This window comes from Anolis sagrei, chromosome X (assembly GCF_037176765.1).
Source record: "Anolis sagrei isolate rAnoSag1 chromosome X, rAnoSag1.mat, whole genome shotgun sequence".
NCBI lineage: Eukaryota > Metazoa > Chordata > Lepidosauria > Squamata > Dactyloidae > Anolis > Anolis sagrei.
Window position 1 is genome coordinate 44,614,875 of NC_090034.1, and position 19,854 is coordinate 44,634,728.

Consider the following 19,854-nt stretch of genomic DNA (forward strand, 5'->3'; position numbering starts at 1 on the left):
GCGCCGACTTGGAGGGCCGATTCGGCTTCGATTCGGCTCCGATTCGGGTGCCTGGGAGGTTCACGCGTGGGAGGGAGGATATTCTCAGACTCCTTTCTCCTCGTCTTTCCTTTTCTTGCTCTCCTTTCACTTTCCAGAAGCCTGGAAGATGGCGGACGCCGAAGACGGCTTCGGACTGCCCACGACTCCCGTGGAAGCGGACACGAAGGAGCTGGCTGGCGAAGGCAAGGCCGAGGGACAAGTCGCGGGGGCCACCAGCAAGCAGCCCGCCTCGCCCCAAGCCGCCTTCACACAACAGGTCAAACAGATCGGGGCCTTTTTTAAGTGGGGGGAGGTGAGGTATATTTCGGAAGAAAGTGGATCTAACCAATCCCTAAATGGTCTCTACCTATTGGCCTAAAATTATTATTATTAGTAATAATATTAGCAATAATAATAATAAAGTTTGAGTATCCCTTCTCCGTAGATCCGTAAATATTAATATTATTATAAGTAGTAGAAGTTTGAGTATCCCTTCTCCACAGATCCGTAATAGGTAAAGGTAAAGATTGTCCCCTGACATTAAGTCCAGTCATGTCTGACTCTGGGGTGTGGTGCTCATCCCCCTTTTTAAGCTGAAGAGCCAGCGTTGTCCATAGACACCTCCAAGGTCACGTGGCCGGCATGACTGCATGGAGCACCGTTACCTTCCCGTCGGAGCGGTGCCTATTGATCTACTCACATTTGCATGTTTTCGAACTGCTAGGTTGGCAGAACCTAGGGCTGACAGCGGAAGCTCACCCCGCTCCCTGGAATCGAACCTGCGACCTTTTGGTCAACAAGCTCAGCAGCTCAGTGATTTAACCCACTGCGCCACCGCCCCCCCCTCAGATCTGTAATAATAATTATTTATTAATATTACTGTATTATTATTAATAATATTAGTAATAATGAGTATCTCTTCTTCGTAGATCCGTTAATAATAATAATAATACAGATTGAGTATCCCTTCTCCGTAGATTCGTAATAATAATAATATTAATAATAATATGCATTCTGCAGCGTCTCCACTGCACCAGTTGTCCCCTATCAGCTCTAGTTTCTGAGATACACAATGTAGGCTATCTACTAGTCTTCACTACGTCTCCCATAGACAACCACAAACTAGAGCTGATGGGGTCTACCCAACGCTATTTTCCGAATTAGTGCCCCAAAGAAGCTCAGGAACAGGCCTGAAAACCAAGACAGCAAGGAAATAATATTTTGGGCTGTATTATTATTATTATTATTATTATTATTATTAAAGATTGATTATCCCTTGTCCGTAAATAATATGAATTATTATTAATAATATTAATATATTAAAATAATTAGTATAATCATTGTTAATTATAAACACTATGGATTTATGGACAAGGGGTACTCACTAGTAATACTAATAATAATCATTAATAATAGTAATAATACAGGTTGAGAATCCCTTATCCATGAATCCGTAAATACTACTACTACTAATAATAATAATAATATTATAGTAAGCTCCCAAATCATCCCCAAGGATGGCTGACCTAGCGACCCATTTTTTGGTCCCCTACTTGGAAACAACTTATCAAAAACGTATTAAAAACTACTCTGTTTATGACACATCTAGGAATTTCGCCAAGATCCTGAATTAATCTCTAGTAATCCTTCACAATTTCTGATGCCAAGCATTTGGGCTACCCGACCTCCAAAAATAGGACTGCGGAATGGAAGTGGGAGGAAACCCAGGACTTTCCCGCTTATAAATCGAAATGTGAAGAGGAGATGCTGAGGCTGATCATAACATTTTAATAATCTTTTAATAATATTATAATAAATAATGATATATAACATAATAATGATTCAATGGTACTATTTTAATGATAATGTTTATGTTATAACATCAATAATAGTCCTCGCAGTCAATGAAGCTCGCGGTAGGTCTCAATAATAATAATAATAATAATAATAACAACAATACTCATCATCTGCATCATCATCATTATCCAATACAACAGCCAGCAGAGTGATCTTGTCTGCTGTGGCCTCATCTTGTTGTGTTTCTAATAATAATAATAATAATAATAATAATAATAATAATAATAATACTCTCAGGTCAAATGAAGCAAGGGAGCAGTCCAAGCCAATGGTAATAATAATAATAATAATAATAATAATAATAATTAATCATAATTAGTAATAAGTAATAATAGTCCTCAATAATAATAATAATAATAATAATAATACAAGTCTAATGAAGCAAGGGAGCAGTCCAAGCCAATGGTAATAATAATAATAAGAGTAATAATGAATAATAATTAGTAATAATTAATAATGGTCCTTGCAATCAATGAAGTTCGCCCTAGGTCTCAATAATAATAGTAATAATAATAATAATAAGAAGAAGAATGAATAATAATTAGTAATAATTAATAATAGTCCTTGCAATCAATGAAGTTCGCCCTAGGTCTCAATAATAATAATAATAATAATAATAATAATATTCTCAGGTCAAGTGAAGCAAGGGGGCAGCCCAAGCCAATGGTAATGGTGGTAACAATAACAATAACAATATTAATTTGTAAGTAGTAATAATTAATAATAGTTCTCACAGCCAATGAAGTTCGCTCTACGTCTCAGTAATAATAATAATAATAATAATAATATTACTCTCAGGTCAAGTGAAGCAAGGAGACAGTCCAAGCCAATGGTAATAATAATAATAAAATATTAACTCATAATTAGAAGTGAAGCAAGGAGACAGTCCAAGCCAATGGTAATAATAATAATAAAATATTAACTCATAATTAGTAACAATTAATAATAATAATAGTCCCCTCAGCCAATGGAGCTCGGCCTAGGTATCTATTATTATTATTATTATTATTATTATTATTATTACTATTGGCTTGGGCTGCCCCCTTGCTTCACTTGACCTGAAATTATTAATATTTGTTGTTGTTGTTGTTGTTGTTGTTGTTGTTGAGCTTCATTGGCTACGAGGACTATTATTATTAGTATAGTATTATCAAGTCAAACCACATTCATTCTGCATTCTGCAGCCCGCAAGACTTTCGGCCTTGATCTGTTCTTTTTCCTGCCCCAAATCCCAACATCTGTTTCCCAGTGGGTTTTTTTTTTCTTGGAAAGCGGCCTGAAAATAAAATCAAACTTTCTTTCCTCGGCTTTTTCCTCTGGGCTGGAGGCTTCTCCCGTTTGAGAAGAGAATACAATTCTACGCAATGCACGTGGCTTCCCCTCCGAACTCTGCACCCCGACATCTGTGTTCTTTGACGCGATTATTTCGGAGTTTTTAACTTTTTCTTCCTGCTTTCTTAAAATGGCGTTCTTCTTTTCAGAGGAATGCAGACTTATAATATGGCGGCTCCACCCCCCCCCCCCTCACATCCCCAAATATTCCCCAAATGTCCCTTTGATACTCGAAACCAAGAGCATCTACACTGTGCTATAACTGCTAAAGTGTTATAACTGCTATAGGATCCTGGGCGTTTGTAGTTTGGGAAAGAGCCAGCCGTTTTGGGAAAAGATGGCCCAAGACCTTGGAAAATTCATATAACAACAACATAGGATGATTAATAATAATATATTATTAATAACAGCAACAATAATATGAGTCCGTTATTAATAAATTCCACTGTTCTCCCTAACCCAATCCCCACTCTAACTCTAACCCTAACCCTAACCCCAATCCCTACTGTAATTCTAACCCTATCTCTAACGCTCTCCCAGCCTAACTCTAACTCCCCACTTTAACTCTCACCTCTAACATCATCCCAATCCCCATCCTGACTCAAATCCTAAACCTAACTCCAACCCTAGTTCTAACTCCAATTCCCGCCCTAGCTCTAACCTTAGCTCTAACCCCAGTCCCAATCCTCATCCCAACATTAACTCTAACCCTATCTCTAACACCGGTCCAATCCCCACCCTAACTCCAACCCTAACTCCAACCTAATCCCCACCATCTCAATCCCCATACTAACTCAAACTCTAATTCTAAGACTAACTCCAACCCTAGTTCTAACACCAACTCCAACCCTAACTCCAACCTAATCCCCACTCTAATTCTATCTCTAACACCATCTCAATCCCCATCCTGACTCAAACCCTAATTCTAAGACCAACTTCAATCCTAGACCTAACTCCAACCCCAATCCCCAATGTAACCCTAACTCTATCTCTAACACCATCTCAATCCCCATACTAACTCAAACTCTAATTCTAAGACTAACTCCAACCCTAGTTCTAACACCAACTCCCACCCTAACTCTAACCCTAGCTTTAACTCCACTTCCCATCCCAACACTAATTCTAACCCTATTTCTAACACCAACCCAGTCCCTAACATAACGCTAACCCTAACTCCAACCCAATCCCCACTTCAATTCTATCTCTAGCAGCATCCCAATTTCCATCCTGACTCAACCGCTAATCCTAAACCTAACTCCAGTTCTAGACCTAACTCCAACCCCAATCCCCTCTAACTCTATCTCTGACACCATCTCAACCCCCATACTAACTCAAACCTTAATTCTAACACCAACTTCAACTATATCTCTAACACCATCCCAATCCCTAACTTAACGCTAACCCTAACCCTAACTCCAACCCAATCCCCACTCCAATTCTATCTCTAGCAGCATCCCAATTTCCACCCTGACTCAAACGATAATCCTAAACCTAACTCCAGTTCTAGACCTAACTCCAACCCCAATCCCCTCTAACTCTAACTCTATCTCTGACACCATCTCAATCCCCATACTATCTCAAACCCTAATTCTAACACTAACTTCAACCCTAGCTCTAACCCCAACTCCCACCCTAACTCTAACCCTAGCTTTAACCCCAGTTTCAATCCCCATCCCAACACTAAACCTATCTTTAACACCATCTCAAATCCCCGCCTTAATTCTAACCCTACCCTAACCTCAACCCAATCCCCACTCCAATTCTATCTCTAACAGCATCCCAATCCCCATTCTGAAAACCTAATTCTAAGACTAACTCCAATCGTAGCCCTAACTCCAACCCCCACCCCAACTTTAACACTAACTCTAAACCCAACCCTAACCCTAAACCTAAACCTAAGCCCCACTCTAACTCTAAACCTATTTATAACACCCCAATCCCCATCCTGACTCCTACACTAGCTCTAACCCCATGACCACCCTTATTTTCACTCTAACCCTAGCTCAGCTCTAATCCCAATCACCAACCAAGCTCTATCCCTTGCTCAAACCCCAAGTCTAACCCTAACTCCAATCCCAATCCCTACTCTAACCCTACCTCTAACGTCATCCCAATCCCCACCCGGACTCTAACCCCAAATCTAAGACTAACTCCGACCCTCGTCTAACCCTAATTCCCAGCCCTAACTCTAACCTCTTCTCTCACACCAACCTCAATCCTCCCCCTAGCTGTAATCCTAACTCTAACTTTACTGCTGACCCCAACTGTAAAACTAACCCCAACCCTAACCCCAATTCCCACCCTAACTCTAAATCTAGCCTAGTCCTAACCCTTATCCTAACTCTGTCCCCAACCAAACGCCATCACAATTCCAGCCCTGAATCTAACCCTAAACCAACTCTAACCCCAATCCCCACTCTTAACTCTAGCCCTAACCCCTCCCCCTTGCGTCCAGGGGCTTCATTCACTCTGCAGGATAAGCCCATTCCCTCCAAATATCAAAATAGAATCGAACTATTTGCAGGATGAAAGCAATTACATCTGAAACTGCCCTCTCCTCTCTTTTTGAAAAATTTAGGGCATGGAAGGCATCAAAGTCTTTTTACACGAGCGGGAATTGTGGCTGAAATTTCATGACGTGGGGACCGAAATGATCATCACCAAAGCTGGAAGGTAAGCGGCCAGAAAGGGCAAATAATAATAATAATAATAATAATAATAATAATAATTATATAATTATATAATTATAATAATAATTATAATAATAATAATAATTATTATTATTATTATTATTATGATTGTCATAATCCCTGGAGAGAATAGATCCATATAATCTAGAAAATAGCGGGGGCTTTTTACTCCCCCCCCCCTTTCAATGGGTGATTTCGGATCAGACAGAGAAGGAGACACATTTGTTCCAGTTGGCTTGGTTTTGTTTCCCAAGGCTGAATTCCAGAATATAGCTTATGGCAGCGTTTCTCGACCTGGGGGTTGGGAGGGGGTTACGAGTTGAGGGGGGGGGGGTAGGGTCGCCAAAGACCATCAGAAAACACAGTATTTTCTGTTGGTCATGGGAGTTGTGTGCCAGGTTTGGTTCAATTCCATCGTTGGTGGAGATCAGAATGCTCTTTGATTGTAGGTGAACTATAAATCCCAGCAACTACAACTTCCAAATGTCAAGGTCTATTTTCCCCAAATGCCACCGGTGTTCACATTTGGGCATATTGAGTATCCCTGGCAACTTTGGTCCAGATCCATCTTTTGGGCCCACAGTGCTCTCTGGATGTAGATGACCGCAAGGTCAGTGCCCACCAAACCCTTCCAGTATTTTCTGTTGGTCATGGGAGTTCTGTGTGCCAAGTTTGGTTCAATTCCATCATTGGTGTTCAGAATGCTCTTTGATTGTAGGTGAACTATAAATCCCAGCAACGAGAACTCCCAAATATCAAGGTCTATTTTCCCCAAACTCCACCGGTGCTTACATTTGGGCATATTGAGTATCCCTGACAACTTTGGTCCAGATCCATCATTGTTTGAGCCCACAGTGCTCTCTGGATGTAGGTGAATTACAACTCCAAATCTTAAGGCTCACCAAACCCTTCCAGTATTTTCTGTTAGTCATGGGAGTTCTGTGTGCCAAATTTGGTTCAATTCAATCATTGGTGGAGTTCAGAATGCTCTTTGGTTGTAGGTGAACTATAAATCCCAGCAACTACAACTCCCAAATGACAACATCACCCCCTTCCCAATCCCACCAGTATTCAGATTTGGGCTTTTTGGGTATTTGTACCAAATTTGGTCCAGTGAATGAAAATACATCCTGCATATCAGATATTTACATTACGACTCATAACAGTAGCAAAATTACAGTTATGAAGTAGCAATAAAAATAATGTTATGGTTGAGGAGGGGGTCACCATAACATGAGGAACTGTATTAAGGGGTCGGGGTATTAGAAAGGTTGAGAACCACTGGCTTATGGTGTAAGTCAGGGATCCAAGCCCATTGAACTGCTCGGAGTTTGCTTTGCTGCTCAAACTGCATTGGGGAGTGTTTCAAGAAAACATTGGGAGTAAACCAGAAAATAACATTAAAATATAATGTAATGTAATGTAATAATATAATATAATATACAAGGATTGTAGTGGGGCAAATGAAATTAAACTAAAAAATATATAACTAAGACCCCTGATACACTGCCATGTAAAATCCAGATCATCTGCTTTGAACTTGATTATCTGGCAGTGTAGACACATATAATCCAGTCCAAAGCAGATAATCTGAATTTTATATAAATGTGGCAAATAAATAAATAAATAAATATGGCAGTGTAGAAGAGGAACAGGTCAACCTCTATTGCATTAGCTACAGCTAGAAAAACAGAGCACAAATAGACCTCAAATATGTTCTGCTATTGCTTTGCTTGGAGCTTGCAGTGCCCAATGGATACAGGGCAGGATACCAACTTTTGAAAATGTATAAACTTCAATGTTGGAGCAGATTTTATGGCAAGGCAATATTAGACCTTGCAATCACAGATGGTATCAAATTGACTTGGCCATAAAATAATGTGGCTACTAGCTCTAGAACCTACAGCAAGAAGCACATGGTGCCTAAGCAGTTTGATCCCACTTGAATTGCCATGGCTTAAGGCTATGGAATCCTGGGAGTTGTAGTTTTCAGAATCTATAGACTTCTGTGCCAAAGAGGGCTAGGGCCTCACCAGACCACAAATCCCAGGATTCCATAGCATTGAGCCATGGCAATTAAAGTGGGGTCAAACTGCATTCATTCAACAGTGAAGATACATCCAAAAAGGAGCAGCCGCAAAAAAGGCCCTTCCCTTATTGTGATGGAATGGAGAGAAAGCTCTTCAGACTCAAGCAGGCTCATGGAGGGAAACAGAGTCCTTCCAAATACTAACAATATTATTAATATTATTATTAACACTATTAATATTAATAATATCAATAATAATAATACACATTAATAATACATTTTAACAATGTCTTATTAAAACTCTCAAGCAAAATATGTAAGGAGAATAAATGCATGTTTAGGAAAGCCCTCTTTGGTTTTCAAAATAGTTGTTGGCTTAGGATGTATATCAGGGAGCTTGGACCCTTCGCTTTCCCTGTTCTTTGGATCCTTGCCGAAGTTGCCCACCAATCTATCCCTGTGGTTTCTTTCCTTTCCCCATTTCTCTCCTAGGAAAATGTCCTTATTGATAAATTATGGGTGTGTGGCCTTATAACGACTCATGTAATTTCCTTATTATGCATAGAGGCTTCGAAAGGGAAAGGGCCCATTTGATTCATGAGTGTGCATCAGTTATACACGCAGCCTCTGTGTGATAGTCTCTTACAGAAAAGCCTATAGGCAACTCAAGGACTATGATAGTAATCGTCAGGCCATTAAATTGGTGTCAATACTATTCTTGCTATATTATTATATTATATTATATTATATTGTATTATATTATTATATTATATTATATTATATTATATTATATTATATTATATTATATTATATTATATTATGCTAGCATAGGCTTCCATGTGCTTGAGTGAAGCCAAGTTCTGCCAAGGATAAGAAATCATTGGTCTACTCCCAACTTTCTTGAGTCTTGCCAGAATGGCACATGGCTGGGCATACTGGGATATAGTCCAAGGTCTAGGGTAGCTTTTGTACTGCAGAAGAAGTACATTTTGCATAGGACTGCACTAAAGATATCTTCTAGGGAACTTTAGAATGTGATCCTATAACTTCAGCAGTCAATAGTGATGGTCTTGCGATGGGGATGGATTCCCCACTACTCGATTGAATTGTATTTTTCCCAAAAATATTGGCGGAGTCCAAAGGTACCTCTACACTAGGGAATGAATGCGATTTGATCACACTTGAACTGTCATGGCCCAGTGCTATGGAGTCCTGGGTAAGGTCTTTTGACTTCTCTGGGCCCTCACAAAACTACAACTCCTGAGCTTTCATAGCATGGCAGTTCAAGTGGGGTCAATGCATTCATTCCACACAAAATGAAGGCTGTCTTTGCCTAAGACTCCTTGGAACTGTTCTCCCAAAGTTTGTCAAACTCAGTTATTGATAGCTATTATCACAGTATGTCACAGCAAATGAGATCTATATGCTGGATTTCGTATCACAAAATCACAAGTTGAACACTTCCCAAGCGTCTAGGACTTCTTCTTCTTCTTCTTCTTCTTCTTCTTCTTCTTCTTCTTCTTATTATTATTATTATTATTATTATTTGAAACACAACCAGATTAGTACACAGCAAACAAAGTCACTATGCTGGCTGTTGTATTGGATCACATGTCGGGGACTTCCCAAGTGTCTAGTAATAATAAGTAATATTAATAATCATATTATTAATAAACTGATTTTTTCTCAGTGCCAGTTGTTGGTGCATATCTCCATCATGTCTGACTTATAGTGACCTTAAGGCAAACCTATAATTGCTTGGTAGAACTGATTCAGAATGGATTTGGCCTTGCTTTCTTCTGAGGCTGAGAGAATAGTGCAACTCACCCCATGGGCTTCTATGGTCAAATAGGTCTTGAGTTTCGTCTCATCCTCAAATCACTACACCATGGTGGCTCTCTGGCTTTACCTATATGGTCCAAAAGGTGTAGATCTCAAACCTAATAGTTTGCAATGTATTAGGCATAGAATCATAGGTGAGTAGATAGCCATCTGCCGGGCGGGCTTTGTCTGTGTCTTCCATCATGGTGATAGGGGGTTGAATCCTAGATTTGGAAGAGACCATGAAGGCCATCCAGTCCAACCCCCTTCTTCCATGAAGGAAGGCACAATCTGATCCTTCCTGACAGATGGCCATTCAGTCTCTGCTTAAAAACCCCCAAAGAAGGAGACTTGAACACATGTCTTTGGCATGGCTACCAATGCGTCTGCACATTTCCTCCTCTTAAAAAGACATTCAAGCTCTTTCTTAGCTTCTAATGCTAGTCAACAGGAGGCCCACAGATGTGTATTTCAGAATTGAGACTTAGATTGACAATTTGACTAGGATCCAGCAACCCCCGGGTTGGTCCCAGTCCAGCTGGCCCCAGTTTTCCCAGTCACCCCATTAAGCTTCATCTTCCATCTTGCGGTTAGTACGCACTCTTAGTAAGCATGTCTCAAATCCTCAGAAACCCACCCCTATGCTGGGTAGGAGCACAATTTTGCCTCATTTTCCACCATTAACCATATGGTTTTAAGGCAATGGATTAAAAAATATGCGCCTAAATAAATTAAAAATAAAATAAAATAAAACACAGTGGATTGGGTCCAGACTTTGACTTAGTGTGGACTGATTGAAAACAACCCCATGCCAGTTTGGGAGGTCCCACGAGTTTCTGACAGGTTTAATCTCATTGGAAGAAAATCTGGAATCGACCCAATGACTGTGATGTTTTAAAAAGTTTTTACGAGAGTATTAAAAACGATTCATTTTAAAATATACACTTGATTAATCAGAGGCACCTTTTTAATCTATCCCCAAATTTGGGGCCAATTAACCTAATAAACACAGCTAACTAAACAGAGCAGGCCTGGTTATGACAGGGGTAAAATGGATTTATTGATTTGCACAAAAGCAATTATTATTATTATTATTATTATTATTGTTAATATGTATCATTAATATTCAATAGTAATATTTATTAATGATATTCATTAATAATATATATTGATTATATTCATTAATAATATTTATCAATGATATTCATTAATAATATTGATTGATTTTCAATAATATCAATAATAATAATATCAAATTGTGTTGAACCCCTGGTGGCACAGTGGGTTAAACTGTTGAGCTGCTAAACTTGCTGATCAACAGGTTGGCAGTTTAAATCCAGGGAGCGGGGTGAGCTCCCGCTGTTAGTCCCAGCTTCTGCCAACCTAGCACTTTGAAAACATGCAAATGTGAGTAGATCAATAGGTACCACTTTGGCAGGAAGGTAACGGCATTCCATGCAGTCATGCTAGCCACATGACCTTGGAGGCGTCTGCGGACAATGCTGACTCTTTGGCTTAGAAATAGAGAGGAGCACCACCCCTCAGAGTCGGACTTGACTAGACTTAATGTCAAGAAGAAACCTTTGCCTTTACTTTATTCATTAATAATATTTATTGATCATATTTATTCATAAAATTTATTGATGATATCCATTCATTATATTTGTTAATAATATTTATTGTTAATAATAATATTTATTGTTATTATTATATTTACTGATGTGCCACTTTTTCCACTGTGAAAAGAGACTCAAAGCCAATGTTCCATCTTTTGAGCTTTTACGCATAATTCTCAGTAACTTCCAGCAATTGGGAGCCATAAAGTACAGCAACATTACCAAATATAATAAAAGGCAATTGCATTGAGAAACACCCTAAATTTGTTATATCCTGCAACCCTTCCATTATAATTTTGTTTTTCAAATTTTATTGGGTGTTTTGGAGATGGCCTGCCTTGCAATCATTTTGAATTTTATCCTTAGTGTAAGCTACTACACAGATCAAGGCAACTGAAGCAAGCAAGTGGCCTCTCCTATTTGAATATGAGGTCAAGTGTATTATATGGCTGGTAGGAGACCAGCTACACAGATATGTCTTTTGCTAGCAAGCAAGTGGCCTCTCTTATTTGAATATGAGGTTAAGTGTATTAGATGGCTGGTAGGAGACCAGCTAGAATTTCTTCTGTTTTGGAATAGAGGATTTAGGGATTTGGGATTGTTTGGAATGCTCTGGCTGTCTCTAGCATACAACTCCCTTGTTACAACAGCTCCAGCTTATTTCTGGGCCCAGTGGATATTGGGCAAGACTGAAAATCCCACTCAACCCTGCACGTTGTTGGGTGCTCCTGGTCCAATCAGGATGGAGAACATGTGACCTTCAAGATGTTGTTGGCTTGCAAGTCCCATCATCCCTTGCTACCATTGAGCTTGGACAACATTGGGAAGCCTTGCGCTCTCCATCTTTGTTTGGCTTGCGTCCACTGGAACTAGTGCAAGGGTTTTCAATGATCCATTAGGATTCTCTGCTAATGGCTACTGTCTTTTTTCTCTCTGGGTAGGCGGATGTTCCCCAGCTACAAAGTGAAAGTCACGGGACTCAATCCCAAGACCAAGTACATTCTGCTGATGGATATTGTCCCCTCCGATGACCACAGATACAAGTTTGCAGATAATAAATGGTATGCCATGGAAGGTGGGAAGGGAGGGATGACAGGCACAGGATCTAGATCCTATGAAACACTTAGTCCTATGAGTTTCCAGAGGAGGTACAAGTGCCTTAAGTGGAACTTGAATGCAATGCAATATTCCTTTACTGTCTTCCCAATGCCTCCTTTTAGCAAAATAGTGCTTTCCAAAAGGATCAAAGAATAGACTCAATGAATTTATAGGATTTACCTCTGGGTTGACTCACTACTGATTCTGTGGATCTGCTCTAGTTGGGACAAAGTGCTAGGATTCAGACCAGTTTGTGATCTCATTAAGGTGTGCCCAAGGATCTGAAAAAGCTGTTTCAGTTTCCATGTAAACTGGGTAGTCAGTCTGTTTTAGACTTTATCCCAAAATCCTAGGAAGCCAGTGATGTTAAGCAGTATCAGCCCTGGTTAGTACTTGGATGGGAAACCACCAGAGAATCCAAAGTGCTGTCCTTACCACCTGTGGGGATTCCTGGTCTCAGATAACCCTATCACATTCATAGCGGGTGCATCTAAACTGTTGAATGAATTTGAACTCAGTACTACAATCCTGGGAGTTGTAGTGCCAGTGTCTCCCCAAACTACAACTCCCAGAATTCCATACCAATTAGTTATGGCAGTGAAAGTGGTATCAAACAGCATTCATTTGGCAGTGTAGATCAAGGGTCCTCAAACTAAGGCCCGAGGGCCAGATACAGCCCTCCAAGGTTATTTTCCCGGCCCTCGCTCAGGGTCAACCTAAGTCTTGAAAACACACAACAGCAACAATCCTATCTCATCAACCAAAAACAGGCCCACACTTCCCACTGAAATATTAATAAGTTTGTATTTGTTAAAATTGTTCTTCATTTTAATTATTGTATTGTTTTAAAGTTGTTTTTGCACTACAAATAAGGTATGTGCAGTGTGCATAGGAATTCATTCATGTTTTTTTTCTTTCAAATTATAATCCAGTCCTCCAACAGTTTGAGGGACTGTGACCTGGCCCTCTGTTTAAAAAGTTAGAGGACCCCTGGTGTAGATGATCCCAGGGTCACCATAAGTTAGGAGGCATTTCAGTGATGGGGTTCAGCACCTTGGATAGTTCTTCCAAACCTGGAGTGGATTTGCCACCAGACTGGAATGGAAGCTGCCTCTCATTCCCTGAGCAAGAGCCAAAGGGTTAAAAATGAACTATTCCATCCATCTTTGTGAAAACCAAGGAAGATCACTCATCATCAAGGTGGCGTGGGCTTCTATTTTCCTTCATGCTTGGAAAGTTTCCGTCCTTCTCCAACATATACGTACAGTAAAGATTCAGCAAGGAACGCAGCCAGTTGGCTGGAAGAGAAACATAACTAGGAAGTCCCTGTCAGGGGCCTTCCAAACAGATCCTTCTTCTCCCTATAATCCAAGGACATTGCAGCCTTTCCATCTTTTTTCTCGGCAGTAAAGAAAAAAAATGAAAACAGTGGCAGGGAACCAGGATGGAAGCATTGTCTGGAAGCCTCCTTGACATGCCAGGGGATAAGCCATCAAATGGACCCATCTTACATCTCCGGAGCTCAGCAATAGAGAGCCAGTTTTTATAGAGAGACGGTTTTTATTAAATATGCTTTAGAGAGTGAAAATGGGAAACAATATGACCTTGTTGGTCAGGAATTTTGGATATGACATTTGATTAATGGTTGACTTATAAATATATGGCACAGGAAAGGATACTTGTTCAGGCCTTGGTGGTGGGATTATGTGTTTGTAAAATGCTCACTGTTTTGTGTTCTTTTTACACTGTAAGCTGTTAATGTATGTAAATAAAATTTATTTAAAAATAATAAAAATGCAATAGAGAGCCAGAGTAATGTCCTTTTTAGGACTCCACTTCCCACTATCCCCAATGCCCTATGAGGATACAGGGAAGTGGAGTCCCCAAAAGTCCATCTCCCAAATTCATGAACCATGATTTGTTGTTTTCTTTGTTTTCTTTCTCCCATTTGTGCATTGGTTCTCACTTACTCCTTTGGCTAGCTCCTGCTTCGGGATTAAGCCACAGTTCTGTCTTGAAAGTCAATAACACACCATGGTTTAAACAAAAACAGTGCTCATAAGCTTGCAATGGACTCTTATCTTTGAATCATGGTTTGTGGCTGGTTAACAAACCATAGTTTGTTGGCGATGATGGGTTCCGTTGCAACAACAAATCATGATTCAAGAAACTGTGCTTGGTTTACCATTATAAGATTTTAGAGTCAGAGACCATGAAAACATATGGTTCGAGTGTCATTTCAGGACATTGCAAGAATAGGATTGTAGAATTGAAAGTCAATGTGATTTAATGGACAGAATGCATTGAGGATTACCTTCAGTATGATGTGTTTGATGGAGACGACGAATAGGATTGGGGCTGAAGTTAGCCATTCTTCTATTTCTTCTATGGTGCCTTAGCTTTAAAAAAATTCTAATAAGCTTTGTAATAAGAAGAAAGGGGAAAAACACATTCTGTTGCTTTTGGGTAGGTCAGTGACTGGGAAAGCGGAACCTGCAATGCCTGGAAGATTATATGTCCATCCGGATTCGCCAGCGACTGGAGCTCATTGGATGCGGCAGCTGGTTTCCTTCCAAAAGCTCAAGCTGACAAACAATCATCTCGACCCATTTGGCCATGTAAGTACTGAGTGGATTCAATTTTGTCTTGGCTGGTACAGAATGACTTTGGCACTCCCTTTGAGGAAATGCCTCCCTTCCGTCAGGCCTTAATGGGATCCATGCCGCAGGAGGATTTTAACCTCGGTTCTTTTGTGTTGGGGCCAGACCATAATCCTTGAATGTATGAAACCTTCAGCAATGGCTCTGAGCATGGACAGAGTACTTTTTGGCACCTTAATAAATCACAACTCAATTCTGGCTACCCTGGCTCAATGCTTATGGAATAGTGGTAGCATTCCATAGCAGTTAGTGTAATCAAAGCATATTAATTTTGCATTGTAGATGCATCCCTGGAGTGCTTGAGTCAGGTATTATTGCATGGTAAGGGGCTGGACTCGATGACTCTAGTGTTCCCTTCCAACTCTCGGACCAAGTTGTCTTGACCAGTGGCACAAGATGAAATTTCAGGATGATGACTTCATGGTCTCTGAAGGAGTCTTACGTCTTTCCAAATAAACTTTGTGTGATCGTTTTGGCTCATTTTACCAACCTAAACCTTGGCCTCTTGCCCTAAAGTCTAGCTCTGATCAGTGTCATGGTCACCTGCTTGCCTTTGCTCTCAGTTCTGGAGTAAAATGGAACAGGTCCAATGACTAGTCCAAAGAAGGGTGACTAAAAAGGTGAAAGGTTTGGCAGCTAAGCCCTTCGAGGAGTGTCTTGGTATGTTTAGCTTGGAGAAGAGAAGGCTGAGAAAAGGAGACATGAGAGCCACGTTGAACTATTTGACAGGAGGTCCCATTGGGGAGAAAGGGGCAAGCTTGCTTTCTGGTGTTGTCTAGGACACAGAGGCATGGATTCAACATGCAAGGAAAGCGATTCCACCTAAACATTAGGAAATACTTTGTGATGGTCAGAGCTGTTTGGCAGGGAATACGCTGCTGCCTGAGAGTTGTGTGAAGTCTCCTTCTCTGGAGGTTTTTAAACAGAGGCTGGATGGCCATCTGTCGGGAGTGCTTTGATGGTGACTTCCTTCTTGACAGGGGGTTGGACTGGATGGCCCTTGAGGTCTCTAACTATGATTTTAGATCATTATTCATGCACCTTGCTTTGTGCTAGCAGAGGTTGACAGCGGAGCTTAGGCCAAAAGGGTGCTGGATGGCGGTGCAAGTTGGTCTTAATTTGATGGACGTGTGCTCCTCATGAGCCTTGGTGGCTTTCATGTTCTGTCAACAGTTGGCCGTAATTGCATCCTTGCTCTCTAAAGTGGTGCACAGAAGTCGGGGGGGGGGGGGGGGGGGGGAATGGAGGGGAAAATGTGCAATGGAAATGCCTGACAGCCACGGCCTTGTAAACAGGGCTCATGTACAATGTGCGACCTGATCCACTAACCTAGATTGAAGCGAAGCCCGGGACAGGTTACAACAGGGATTAATCTTGCCGCCTGGCTGGAGACGGGTGGAAACAGATGCTTGTGAGTGCCAGGATGGCAGGCAGGGCTTCCTCACAGCCCAACAACCATTCCTTCCTCCTCTCCTTTGGCATCTGACCTTCGGAACGACTCCAGAATGGTGAATCATAAAATATCATCATATTAGCAGCAGGCTGCAGATACGTGGCTGAACAGCAGTGCTTGAAATTCTCTTGTGAATAAAAAGGTTTTGTTCCAGGTCTTAAAAGGCCAAGTTTGGCAAAGGGCACGTTAAACACATCCACTACTCCCCCCCCCCCCCGCCAAATTTCATTTGGACGCAGGTCATCACCTATAAAGCCCTAAACGGTTTGGGACCCCACCTACCTTTGTGAGCACCTCTCCTACTACAAACCTGCACGATCCCTTCGATCTTCTGGAGAGGCCCTCCTTTTGCCCCTTCCTCTATCACAGGCTCGACTTGTGGGTACAAGGGAGAGGTCTTTCTCCGCTATGCCCCCCCCCCCCCGTTTCTGGAACTCGCTGCCTGGGGAGATCAGGCAAGCCCCTACCATAGCAGCCTTCAAGAAAGAGCTGAAAACTTGGCTCTTCCGATGTGCCTTTGGAGAGTGACTGCTCAATCTATTTGTTTGTTCCCACCTAAAATTGCCCTTATTATATAGTAGCCCCCCTTGTCCTTCATAAAGGCTAAACCTTGCTTTTCTCCTCTAGGGTTCCCCTCTTATAAATATACTTTTATTCCTATCTCACCCAGGGTTTGACCTTTTACCTTTTAACATTTTATCACATACATCTGGCCCTCCCTTATGTCTGATTTTGTTATTTTATATTGCTCATTTCATTTTATATTTTATATTTTGTTTGATGTGTTTGTGTTGTTTTTTTGTCTTATTATGTTTGGGACTTATTATGTTGGGGCTTGGCTTCATGTTAGCCACCCCGAGTCCCCTTTGGGGAGATGGTGGCAGGTTATAAATAAAGATGATGACGATTGTTATTATTATTATTATTATTATTATTATTATTATTTACCTTTTGTGCAAACAGATATAGGCAATGTAAAGGGCTTTTGGAACTATGTTTAGACCTACAAGGGCAAAGAGTAATTGGGAGCCTTCCAAAGACTTTTGGAGGGTTCAATGTGCCTGTTGTGACTGCCATTGCATTGCCAAATCAGCCCCAAAGTCCCAGATTTTGGATTTCCTGGAAACCTCCAGCATTGGAGCGGATTTGGGAATCTGAGAGGGGAAAGTAAGCCAGAAAGTTGATTTAATCAGATCCCCTAATAGGATTCCCTCCAGGGCCTGCAGTCTTCTTGGCAGAATAGAAATTGTGCACAAAATTGCAGTTGGCAATGCAAGGGAAGAACATTGTAACATGTTGAAGAGTTGCTCTTTGCAGGTCACTTTCCTTCTTGTTTCAATGTTCAGAAAGGGTTGGGAATGTACTAAAGAGGCCAAGGGAAGCATGGTTCTCCAGAATTTCCTGGACTGCAGCTCCCAGAAGCTTGGCTCAGATGACCAATGGGCCTAGATGATGGGAGATGTAGTGCAGCACTAACGGGAGGACCACCCTGGGCCTTTAACATAATGTTGGTTGCCTTATCAAAGTCTGAAATAAAGTTTGGTTGGGTGAGTCCTTAGATCTTTGGATTCTATGGAGCCTTGGAATAATAATAATAATAATAATAATAATAATAATAATAATATAATTTTATTTATACCCCACCTCCATCTCTCCAAGGGACTTGGGGCGGCTTACATGAGGCCAAGCCGAACAACACATCTATAACAAGAAAGCAATAAACAAAAAATAACAACAATACAGTTAAATAAATCACATATAAACATTAACATGCAAGAATTTAGAAACCTATGGCCGGGCCAAATGTAGTACTTAAAAGTTAAAAAAAAAAAAAAACACTGGGCATGAGCAAGGTAGGATATATCTAATAGAAGGGTTTTAAAGAAGTGAGGGGAGCACAATCCAAGTGGATAGTTAAAGTGCATTTGAGGACATTTTGCTGGGAATTATTTCCTTATTCTGGGAAGGCACACTGGAACAGCCACGTTTTCAGGCTCCTCCTAAAGACTGCCAATGTTGGGGCAAAGATTGCCAATGTTGGGGAATCTGTTCAGGACCTCCCAGTTGGGGTTGTTACTATCCTGTATGGAGAGGGACATGACTAGTCAGGGGATTGTGGGAGCTGTCATCCAAAAGGGGCAACATCCCAGCTGGGATTTCTTCTATCTTGATTTTGCCTGACTTGCACACACTGAAAGCTACAGTCCAAAAACCCAGCATCTCAGCTGGGATTTCTTCTGTTCTCTGTGGAGAAGGATTTTGACTGGCTTGTGAATTCTGAGAGTTGTAGTTCAAAAAGTTGGCATCTGAGTTGGGATTTCTACTGTCTTACATGAAGTGGGACTTTAACTGGCTTACAGATTCTGAGAGTTGTAGTCCAAAAAGTTGACATCTGAGCTGGAATTGCTTCACATCATGTGTGGAAAGAGGTTTGATTCCAGGGGATTCTGGGAGCTGTCATCCAAAAGGAGCAACACCCTGATTGTCTTGTATGAAGAGGAACTAGCCTAGTTAGTTAGGGGATTCTGGGAGTCATCATCTAAAGGGGGGGAAATCCCAGTGGGGATGTCGACTGTTTTGACTTTGGTTGACTTGTGCATTCTGGGAGCTGCAGTCTGAAAATGTGAAGTGGGACTTTGAGTGGTTTGTGAATTCTTGCCATTGTGGTCTAAACACTTGACATCACAGCTGAGATTTATACTGTCTTGTGTGGAGAAGAACTTCAACATGTCGGGGGATTCTGGGAGCTGTAGTCCAAAAGGTTGACACCTGGACTGGGATATCTACCACCCTGTGTGGATTCAACCAGGTTTCTGTGTCCAAAAAAGGCAAAATCCCGGCAGTGGTGTCTACTGTGCTGTTTGGGGAGAGACTTGGACTGGTTTGTGGATTCTGGGACAACCAATCCCGAAAAGCCAAGATAAGAGATCTTGGGAGGAGAGGCCTACCCAGATGCTTCAAGAAACAAGCCATGCCCTTGCTAGGCTGTGTCCAAGGGCCAAAGGGGGCTGCAGGTCCCCCCAACAATGGCCCCGGGAAGGAAGCTCCGGGCCTCCTCCTTCATTCATTAGAGGGGCTCTGATGCCAGGCAGGCCATTAGATCGTTGCCCGTGGACGTCTGAATCCCTTGAGGATGTCAGAGCAATTTGTCCATCCCGCCGGGATGAGAGGCCTGGGCCGGCGGGATTGAGGTCCAGTGCCCCCGGCTGGCGCGGGCCCGGCGGGGCGGCTTGCGTCTCCCTGTCGCCACCTTCGACGGCAATCATCATCAGCCCAG

General features: G+C 41.4%; 1 protein-coding gene across 3 annotated transcripts in view; it reads left to right on the top strand.

Annotated features, from left to right (window-relative positions):
- Positions 1 to 19,854, top strand: part of TBX5 (T-box transcription factor 5) — a 108,876-nt gene that overhangs the window by 66,671 nt on the left and 22,351 nt on the right. For all 3 annotated transcript variants that reach the window (XM_060785451.2, XM_060785449.2, XM_060785450.2), the window contains 4 exons: positions 138 to 298; positions 5,789 to 5,883; positions 12,308 to 12,427; positions 14,935 to 15,082. In XM_060785451.2, the coding sequence (XP_060641434.1) occupies positions 149 to 298; positions 5,789 to 5,883; positions 12,308 to 12,427; positions 14,935 to 15,082 (513 nt within the window). In that variant the 5' untranslated portion in view covers positions 138 to 148. The remainder of the gene's footprint in view (positions 1 to 137; positions 299 to 5,788; positions 5,884 to 12,307; positions 12,428 to 14,934; positions 15,083 to 19,854) is intronic.